This window comes from Nicotiana attenuata, unplaced genomic scaffold, assembly GCF_001879085.1.
Source record: "Nicotiana attenuata strain UT unplaced genomic scaffold, NIATTr2, whole genome shotgun sequence".
Lineage (NCBI taxonomy): Eukaryota > Viridiplantae > Streptophyta > Magnoliopsida > Solanales > Solanaceae > Nicotiana > Nicotiana attenuata.
Window position 1 is genome coordinate 73,854 of NW_017671278.1, and position 10,918 is coordinate 84,771.

Sequence of the window (10,918 nt, forward strand, 5' to 3'; positions counted from 1 at the left end):
TACCGGACCCAAACATACTACCAACGGCCCATCGAACATCCTTCTGTACAACGTTGCATCCTCGGCCAATGTGAATCGTGCAGCTTTCATTTGCAGAGTCCTTGATTCCTTAGGGTCCGACAGAAGCTTCCCATTCCTTAAATACTCGATGTATTTGTTCCTCCAATCCCAAGTTCAGCTTGTGGAGTTTATTTTGGCGTGGCCTTCTTCGACTACTGACCTTGAAAGTTGTACGACATACTCGAGCTAATTTCATCGTCTTCGACTGATGACCCCAAATTTGCAAGGGCATCGGCCTCACTGTTCTGCTCCCGAGGTACATGTTGTAGGGTCCATTCTTCGAACCGATGTAGGGTTACCTGTAGTTTGTCCAAGTACCTCTGCATTTGATCCTCTCGGACCTCGAAGGTCTTGTTGGCTTGGTTAGCCACAAGTAGGGAATCACACTTGGCCTCGATGACCTCTGCTCCTAGGCTTTTAGCCAGCTCGAGACCTGCAATCGTGGCCTCATTCGGCCTCATTGTTAGTCAACTTAGGGGTTTTGATAGATTGTCTAATTGTACTTCCCGTAGGCGGCTTCAAAACAATGCCTAGATCGGACCCCTTCACATTTGAAGCACCATCTGTGAAAAGGGTCCACACCCCCGAAGACGTTCCCGCTTTTATCAAAATTTCCTTTTTGACCTCGGGTATGAGGGCTGGCGTGAAGTCGGCCACGAAGTCTGCTAAGATTTGGGATTTCGGGGTTGATGTTAGATATCGTACCTACTAATTTCGACGTCCCATTTGTCCAATCGGCCCGAGAGTTCGGGCTTGTGCAAAATATTACGAAGGGGGTAAGTGGTTGCGACACAAATTTGGTGACATTGAAAATACGCTTTTAATTTCCAAGAGGCGCTTATTAGAGCAAGCGCTAATTTTTCTAGGTGTGGTACCGGGTCTCTGCTTTGCCTAAAGTTCAGCTAACATAGTAAACACGAAATTGCGTACCTTGCTCTTCTCGAACTAGGACACCACTTACCGCAACTTCCGAGACTGCCAAATATAAGTAGAGCTGCTCGTCCGCTTTTGGAGATGAAGCAACGGTGGGCTCGAAAGATACCGTTTTAGTTCTTCCAATGCCTGTTGGCATTCTGGGGTCCAAGTAAAATTGTTCTTCTTTTTGAGCAGTGAGAAGAACCTGTGACTTCGATCCAAAGACCTCGAGATGAACCCGACAATTCGCCCTGTTAATCTTTGTACGGCCTTAACGCTGTCCACGATTGTGATGTCTTCGATTGCCTTGATTTTATCGGGATTGATCTCGATTCCCTGATTTGACACCATAAAGGCGAGGAACTTACCTGGACCGACTCTGAATGCACATTTCTCGGGGTTGAGTTTCATGTTGTACTGTCTCAATATGTCAAAGGTTTCCTGCAAATGTGTCAAATGGTCCTCTGCATGCAGGGACTTAACTAGTATATCATCAATATAAACCTCATTTGATTTACCAATTTGTTCTTCGAACATTTGGTTTACTAGGCATTGATAAGTAGCACCAGCATTTTTTAGCCCAAACAGCATTACATTATAGAAATAAGTACCGTACTTAGTGATAAATGAAGTCTTTTCCTGATCCTCCGGGTTCATTTGCATTTGGTTGTACCCGAAGCAGGCATCGAGAAAGTTGAGGATCTCGTGGCCGGCAGTGGCATCGATCATGCGGTCGATATTCGGCAGGGGAAAAGAGTCCTTAGGGCATGCTTTGTTTAATCTTTGTAGTCTACACACATTCTAAGTTTAGTCCCCTTCTTGGGGACTACAACTACGTTTGCTAACCACTCGGGAGTTACTTCCCGGATGGATCCTATTTTGAGAAGTTTGATTACCTTGTCCTTGATGAATGCATGCTTTACCTCGGACTGGGCCTTCTCTTTTGCTTTACCGGTCTGAACTTCGGGTCCAAACTCAATTGATGAGTGGTCACCTCCGGTGGGATCTCTGTCATGTCAAGGTGGGACCAAGCAAAACAATCCATATTTTTAATGAGGAATTTAATTACTTTTTCCCTGAGCTCGGGAGTTAACCTCGTGCCCAGGTATACCTTTCGATCGGGAAGATGCTCGATCAATATGACTTGTTCCAGCTCTTCGACCGTTAACTTCGTGGCATCAAAATCATCGGGGATTACGAAGGTTCGAGGCATCATGTAATCATCATCCTCGAGAGTCTCATGTGGTTCCGATATGGTCGAAGTCGGCAACTGTGGTTGCTATTTGACTGCCTGATTCTCCTTCGATTTTGGTCCCTTGGTTGATGTTAGTGCCGATACTGGTATTACTTCATCAATTGCAAACATCTTTGGCTGTTGGTTGTTCGCCGTACACCATTTTGACTCCTTCCGGTGTTGGGAATTTCAAGACTTGATGAAGCGTTGAAGGTACTGCCCTCACATTATGGATCCAAAGTCTTCCGAGCAGCGCATTGTACCTCATATCACCTTCGATCACGTGGAACTTCATTTCCTGGATAGTTCTGGCCACGTTCACTGGCAACATGATTTCCCCTTTGGTGGTTTCACTCGCCATGTTGAAACCGTTGAGCACTCGAGCTGCAAGCACGATTTGATCCTGAAGGGCGAGCTGCTCCACGACCCTTAATCGAATAATATTCGCCGAGCTACCTGGATCAACCAACACATGTTTAACTTGAATTTTATTCATAAGGATAGATATTACCAGTGCGTAGTTGTGAGGCTGTTCGATCCCTTCTGCATCCTCATCATTGAAAGATAAGGTATCTTCTGGTAAGTAGTCCCGGGTGCGCTTCTCCCTTGTGATTGTAACTTTGGTGCGTTTAAATGTCGAACCCTGAGAAATATTGACTCCACCGACGATCATATGAATCACGTGTTGCGGTTCCTCCTGTCCATTTTTCCTGTTTGCATCCCTGTCTCTGAAGTGATTTTTTGCTCGGTCACTCAAGAACTCTCGAGGATGACCTTCGTTGAATTAACGAGCTACCTCCTCCCTTAATTATGTGCAGTCCTTGGTTCTGTGACCATGGGTTCCATGGTACTTGCACATTTGATTTGGATTCCTTTGAGGTGGATCGGTCTGTGGGTTTGGGCCACTTAGTATCCTTGATTCGTCTAATAGCCAACACAATACCTGAAGCATCGACGCTGAAGTTGTATTCCGATAACCGTGGTTGGAACCTTAGGCTCGACATGTTTATCGAAGCCACTCTTACTCATGAGCCCTAAAGAATTCTAACCTCGATCTTTCCTTCGATCATTTCAAACGGGATTACGTCTCGGTCCGTTATTTCTATGATCTGCGCTATATAGTTGGTACCGATCTCTGTTCGATCGGGGCTCTCTGTCGATGTCTCTTTGAATCCTGCCTTCGGATCTATTCGGGTAAATGGAACCGGACGGGGCTCCCAACTGATCATCCTTGACTCTGATCTTTGATTGGTATCGATTATGCACATCGGCCCAGTTCACCGCTGGATATTCAATCAGATTCTGCTTTAGTTGACGTGACGCTACCGAACTTCCCTCGTTCAAACCCTGAGTAAAGGCTTGGACAGCCTAATCATCGGTAACCGGGGGTAGTTCCATGCGCTCCATCTGAAATCGAGATACAAATTCTCTTAGCATTTCATTATCCTTTTGTCTCACTTTGAAGAGGTCCGACTTCCTAGTCGTGACCTTTATCGCTCCAGCGTGTGCCTTTACGAACGAATCGGCAAGCATGGCGAAAGAATCAATGGAATTGGGCGGCAAATTGTGGTACCATATCATTGCCCCCTTCGATAAAGTTTCTCCAAATTTTTTCAACAAAACAGATTCAATTTCATCGTCTTCCAAGTCATTTCCTTTTATTGCGCATGTATAAGAAGTGACATGTTCGTTACGATTAGTGGTTCGATTGTACTTGGGAATTTTTAGCATGCGGAATTTCTTTGAAATGGGCTTCGGAGCAGCACTTGGTGGGAAAGGCTTCTGTACGAACTTTTTCGGATCCAAACCCTTCAGAATCGGGGGTGCCCCCAGGTATTTGATCAACCCGGGAATTATACGTTTCTACCTTTTTATCATTAGCCTCGATCTTCTTTACTCCCGATTCAATCCGTTTAGTGAGCTCCTCGAGCATCTTCATGATGGCGGGATCAGTCTCCGATCCATTATCGTTCAATTTCTCCTGTACGGGTTCGACCCTATGAACAACTTCCTGTGATGTATCGAGTTCGATTCTGCTTGGGGCTCGATTCTGATTTTGGAGTTGCGCTATCGTGGCTTGCTGAGTTTGTAGCATGTCAAATATCATTCGAAGGCTAATTCCGCCTTCTTCACCATTTTGTGCATTCTGATCGGCTGCCCGGGCATCTCTACCGACTCTATTTTTAGGGTCGGCACCTAAATCTCCATGAATGTCGACACGATAACTGACGTCAACCGGGTCTACGGCCTGTGGTGCGTCGGGATTGATTGGAGGCACTCCGTTTCCTAGGGCGGCTACGTGTTCATTTTCGCCATGAAGACCAAGGCCGGTATCAGTGTAAGTGGGTACTGCCTGAGAGTTGACATGTTGATTCCTGAAATCAAAAATACTCACGAGAACAAGCGTAAATGCAGTGTGTGTTATGAAGGTTAAAATATTAAGCAATCACTATTCTCCTTAGCCCCACGGTGGGCGCCAAACTGTTTACCCTAAAATTCGGATAACAATTAAACTTATAATGTGGTTTTAAGGATATGTGATTTTACCTAATATCAATTGATTAACTTAAAGATAAATGATGGAAATTGACAAGAATGTAAAACAAACTAATGCTCGGATAGTGCCCTCGAGCTGATGAACCCTCGAGCTTAATAAAATAAGAACCGCCGTGATCTTCGACCGGTTACGGATATCTCGCCTTTCCGTTATTGCACTGCACTCGAAGTCGGTCGTACTTGGTCTCGATTGCTGCTGGCCTCGATTTCAACGGACACTTCAATCTTTAGAATCGATGCCTCGTCTTCGAGCTCAAGTCTGATTCATTACGAGGCTACCCTCGATTCGGTTTCGTGCACTCGATCAAATAGCATAATCGGGTAGGCCCGGTTTTAACCGTATACAGTTATGTTTTCTGACATTTATTACTACCTTTCAGTTAATGTATAAGAGACTTAGCATATGTAAAAATATGTAAATGATTGTAATTTGAAGGTTAAGTAAAGGGGAACTCATGAATTATAGTCTTTTAATACCTGAATCATTCCACAGGAACTCATACCAGAATTTTGATATTGAAGTTCTCATTTTTCTTTGCTAATTAAAGTACTATTGATATGAATACAACGAATAGGACAAATGTACCAATAAGGGTTGTGGTGGAGCGGAAAGTAATCCTTCATTCTTAATCAGAGGTTTCGGGTTCGAGCCCTGGGTATGTAGTGGCCTTTGTTAGGGAGCGCTTTATCCCCCAATATGGAACTTCCCAGCGCGAATCAGGATTTAGTCGGGTCCCAATATGGATATTGAACACCGGGTGGAAAAAAAAATAATAATAATAATAACAGGACAAAATGTGAAAGTATGTAATTGGTCTATTTACTACTCCCCATCCACCATTCATGTTTGTGTTCCCATTGAGATGGGTCTATTTCCAACTGATTGAGACCCAAACCTCGTGAAAGCTAACAATGCGAGATAAGTATGTACGTTAAATATTGCGTAAGAAATAACATACTAGTATCATTTAATATTTTTAGCAAGTTATTAATTAGTATTTGTGGTATGTACGTTAAATATTGCGTAAGAAATAACATACTAGTATCATTTAATATTTTTAGCAAGTTATTAATTAGTATTTGTGGTATAAAATTGTATTCGTATATAATTATCTTATACTTATACATACCTTTTAGATCATTAATGCGTAAAACTAAAACTCATGTTGTAACTTCCACCGCCACAAATAAAGGAAAAAGAAAATGGCTACAGCATTTTGTTTATTTGTCCTCTACGTATAATTATAACTATCTAAAGAAGCAAGTGTAATAGTAGTAGCTATCACCTTGCCATATTGGCCGTACGCTTGGGCCCTTGATTTTAATATCATTCTTCTTTTCGACCATTTCGACTTCACAATTACATTAAATCTCAAAATGCAGTCTACACCTAGTATTAGCTAGGGATGTGAATGGTTCGGTTCGGCGATTATTTTATAAAATTTGTACCATATCAATTTTTCGGTTATTATATTATGTGTAATTAAAATTAGACTTTTAAAAACCATCATAATTATGTCGGTTTCTCTTTGATATCGGTACAGTTCGGTAAATTTTCGGTAATTTTTTTAAATTCCACGTAAAAGTCACTAATAGTAGTAGAATGCAACAACATACATATTTTTATATGTGTTAGCAAAACTCTCTAGACATTTTTATAGTTTAAAAGGGAATGAATTAAGAAAATATGAAAGATGGCTAGAGTATAGATCCATCAACTATTCTAGATAAGCATAAAAGAAACTAAGCAAATACAAAAAAAATATTAATCACACGAGTAGAAAGATATTAACCAAGCCGCGATTCAAGAATAAAGTCTATAGAAGATCAAATAGTTAGAAAAAAAAATTTTGAATCATACAAAAGTAAACATATTCAACACATTGTAGTTTGCTACTCATAATTGTTACAATGCCTTGTGTCTTGCTAGTTAATATGCTGAAAATAATTTAATTTCAATAAGAGTAGCATAATTGGTTTGGGAATTAGGATTTTGAGTTTAATTACTTGTTGGCTTGTAACTGTTTCATAATTCCAAGGCCCAAGAAAAAATTTAATGCTTTATTATTTTTAAACTTAATATATAAATATATTTTTCACATAGTAAAAATATTCGGTACGGTTCGGTATTTTTTCGATTTATTTTCATTAAATAAAAAACCTACCCTAATTATCGGTACGGTTATATATTTATATAAAAACTTATGATTTTATTAAAAAAAAACCCTAAAAATTGGTTCAATACGGTATGGTTTAATCGGTTTTTAAATATCCATTGAGACCCTTAGTATTAGCTATGACTAAGGCCATGATCAAATATTTGAGGACACCAAAAAGGTTTTCTTTAATATTAAAGGTCAAAAGAAAATATAGGTAGTGGAATCTAAACGTCCATCTTCCAGTGATCAATCAATACTTTGCGAAGAATCTCTGAAACGCCTATAACCTTTTTCTTGCTTAAATTGCAATTTTCACAAGGAAAAGAGAAGAAGAATGAAGTCAAAAGATGTTTCCCCTATAAACACTTCATCTTTCTTGATGTCGTCTGATATGCTGAATAAGAGAATTAATCCGTATATAAAATTTTGTATTGGGTTTATACAGTGTTTGGTCGTATTTTGCAAATCAGGATAAATAATCCTTGTATAACTTAATACACCAATTTGTGTTTTAAGTTATACCACCAACAACATGGAATAACTAATTCATATATAACTTATATATATGGATAAAGCATCAAAAGGACAAAATTATTCTTATCTTTTTTCTTAGAAGCCAATGAAGTTTATGCATCCAAGGATATAATTATAAACTCACTGGGTTTCAATTGAAATAATAAATAAATATTTTAAATAATAGCTTGTATATCCAATTTTAATACAATGAACCAACACCAAACAAGTATTAATCCATGTATTAGTAGTCCATATTACTAATCCCTACATAACTAATCATCCATGTATTACAACTAGTCTTCGTACCAAACGACCCTCGATTGATGAATTAAAAAGGGTAAAGACGATTAGCATATATAATAGGAAGAAGCATATGGAGAATAAAATTCCCTTTTGAAAGGACCCTTCAGGAGATTTGGATTCTTTAGGAGAGGGCCCTTCATCTGATATCCTCATTACTTTTGCCTCCCATTTCTTCAAAGTAATTGCATTTAGCCACTGAAAGGCAGATGTTTTAGTGGGTAGGGTACTCCAGTATCCTTTTAGCTTTTCTCTTTTGAGAAGCATATACTAGCAATTTTTCCTTTATTTGCTATCTTTTCCTTTTAATACTTAATTTTGGAGCAAAGATAATGTTATCTCCGTATGATTCATAGGTTACAAGTTTGAGCCATAAAAACAATCACCAATTACTTGCATTAGGGTAAGCTGTCTACATCATCCCCTTGAGGTGCGGCCCTTCCCCCGACCCTGCGTGAATACGAGATACTTTGTGCACCGGCTACTCTTTACCCTTTCCTGTATAGTAATATTAGACCGCATCATATGAAACTACTAGAGAGTAAAGAGAGTATTTGTGGAAAACTTAGGATCGTTTGGTACAATGGTGGGATATCCCCGGGATTAGCTATCCCACATAGACAAACTTAGGATCGTTTGTTACAATGGTGGGATATCCCTTGGGATTAGTTATCCCACATAGATGATCGTTTGGTACAATGATGGGATATCCCTTGGGATTAGTTATCCCACATAGACAAACTTAGGAACGTTTGGTACAATGGTGGTATATCCCTTGGGATTAGTTATCCCACATAGAATGTGGGATAACTAATCATACCATTTTATTAGTGTAAAAGTTATCCAGAGATTAGTTAATTCCCCAACCCAAACATGGAATAAAGTTAACCCCAAATTTTATCCCTAAATTATTATTCTTATCCCATGTACCAAACGACGAAAATCTTAAATGGAGACGTTAAGATATAATGGATGAACGCTTGAGCATCCATTGCGCGCCTTTATGAAATTACAACTAATATACTGCAATTTCCTTCTTGTAGCTTTGCAAATTTCTTATTCGTGAGTTAAGTTATCGCTTTTATTTGGTAAAGAGAAATGAGAACATTTTTGGTGAAAATAAAGGTCAATAAGCTAAAAGGACAAGGAGCCACATCGACCTGGTCCTGGATCTTGCCTGCCTATCATGGAAAACCGTCTGATTGGTTGAAACATAAGGGAAACTTTATTCTTTATGACGTCTTCATTGAAGGGTGTTTGATGATTAGATAGAAAAATGAATGAACAATGATAGATAATTAAAGAAGTAACCTGAACAACCGACATCCATTTGTATATATATAATTCATGTATAATATGTATATCAATATATAATCACCAGCTAAAAAAATAAATAGTTAATCCGACCGGCTATTTGTATAAAGAACCCTTTGCACAGTAGTCACTGTGAACTGAAAAAAAAATAGTATGGTAACTTATTGCGACATGCCATTTGCTAGAAAATTGAAGAAAAATAAAAAAGAAAAAACTACTTAGGTTAGTTAAGGAAAGGGTGAAAAGATGTGATAATCAAGAGCCTATTTCAAACAAATTAAAAAATTTAAAAGCATGGCATGTCAATGGAACACGAATAAAAGAATGGGTAGATATGTACTACCAAGAGAAATGACGATAAATTTACCTGATTCCTGTGATGACAAAACTAGTCACAAGAGGTAACTGCTAGTGCCACACCCAGATCATTTGAGGTTCCGCACACGTACATTCTGTATGTTTCAAATTCTTGTTGATAACCCTTTGGAGCATGACCAACATAGTAATTTTCGCAAAGGTGATCGCGTTTGGTAAATATGATCTCTCTCGACGCTGGTTCATGGCCATTGAGAAGATTTCCCATGCTTAATACTTTCCTCCATGATTGATTTGCAGTAGGTGGGGTGAACATGCTTGCAATTACTTCTCTCTCTCCTTGCCTAACTTCTTGTTCATTATTGAAAACCTGACATAACAAAAGTTGCACGCATATAAAATGAGAAAGCAAGAGATAGAGGCACAGGTCATTTAGCCTGGTTTATGCACAAAACTTGACATATTCAGCCACAAAGGCTAAAGTGAGTGGCAAAGAGTTAAGTTAATGTTGGGAGAAGCGTTAATAATTCTTGACCAAGATATTACTGCCATTCTTGGAATAGCATTCGGGAAAAAAAAATATTCTTGAAATAGCAAAAGAGACAGAACAAGAGCAAAGAAACGTACCTTCTTCACATCATGACCAATTGAGAATGTTCCAAGTTTTGGTACATGGAAGTTATCGTAGTCATTGAAGATTGATTCTGATAGACGTGGTGCTTGCATGAACTTGCGATGAAGAGATGCAGCAAGTGTTATAACATTCTCGACATGTGCAAAAGTTGTACAGAGCCGCTTCAGGTCTTTAATATCTTCAGCATCAACAGAAAGGCTATTTGCTGCATACCAAAAAAAAAAAAGGCCAACCTATAAAGAGCTCGTAAAAATTTACTTATAACGCAATAACATACTGGACCAACAAATGTACTTTGTAAGCATCTGAGAGTCGTTGACATGGTGAGGTAAAGTTGTTCAATTCTGGTGGTCATCTGCTTTAGACCTCCAAATGACGTTTTATTTAGTGTGTCAGCTGTTGCTCTAAAAGCAGTAGAAACCATTTGTTCCAACAACTGATATGGCCGCAGAGTTTCCAAATAATGAAGAACCTACACAAGTTGAATGATACAAATCTCAAATCAAGAAGTTAGTAAAAATACGAGTATTTCAATGGAATTGACAAAACTATAAAAACATTTTGCAATTTCACTGCCCTCTGTACCCTTTCTTAATTGATCCTTATCTATGCCCTAAAAACCTCAACAGCTCAGCTACCCTGACCCAAACTCCCAGGTCATTAACACTGCAAGTGATTCAAGAATTCATAGACGAGGCTAATTTGGAGAAAGATCAGAAGATGTAAGGAATCATCTGTCTGGATTAAAGAGGGGGCAATAGATGAATATGGAAAACTGCTAACACATGGCAGAATCCTGCGGGGTTGTTTAAATTCAGGAGAAATGCTCTGGAGTAAGGTCTATCGGAAACAGCCTCTATACCTTCAAAGGTGGGTGGGTGTGTGTGTGTGTGTGTGTGGGGGGGGGGGGGGGGG

General features: G+C 39.3%; 1 protein-coding gene across 7 annotated transcripts in view; it reads right to left on the minus strand.

Annotated features, from left to right (window-relative positions):
- Positions 1 to 9,047: 9,047 nt before the first annotated feature.
- LOC109207246 (rab3 GTPase-activating protein catalytic subunit-like) overlaps positions 9,048 to 10,918 on the minus strand; it is a 22,830-nt gene continuing 20,959 nt past the window's right edge. For 6 of the 7 annotated variants that reach the window (XM_019370129.1, XM_019370132.1, XM_019370127.1 and 3 more), the window contains 3 exons: positions 10,298 to 10,475; positions 9,997 to 10,208; positions 9,048 to 9,739 (listed from right to left, as the gene is read on the minus strand). In XM_019370129.1, coding sequence (XP_019225674.1) covers positions 9,443 to 9,739; positions 9,997 to 10,208; positions 10,298 to 10,475 — 687 coding nt within the window. In that variant the 3' untranslated portion in view covers positions 9,048 to 9,442. The remainder of the gene's footprint in view (positions 9,740 to 9,996; positions 10,209 to 10,297; positions 10,476 to 10,918) is intronic. The other variant, XM_019370128.1, reaches the window with a different exon arrangement.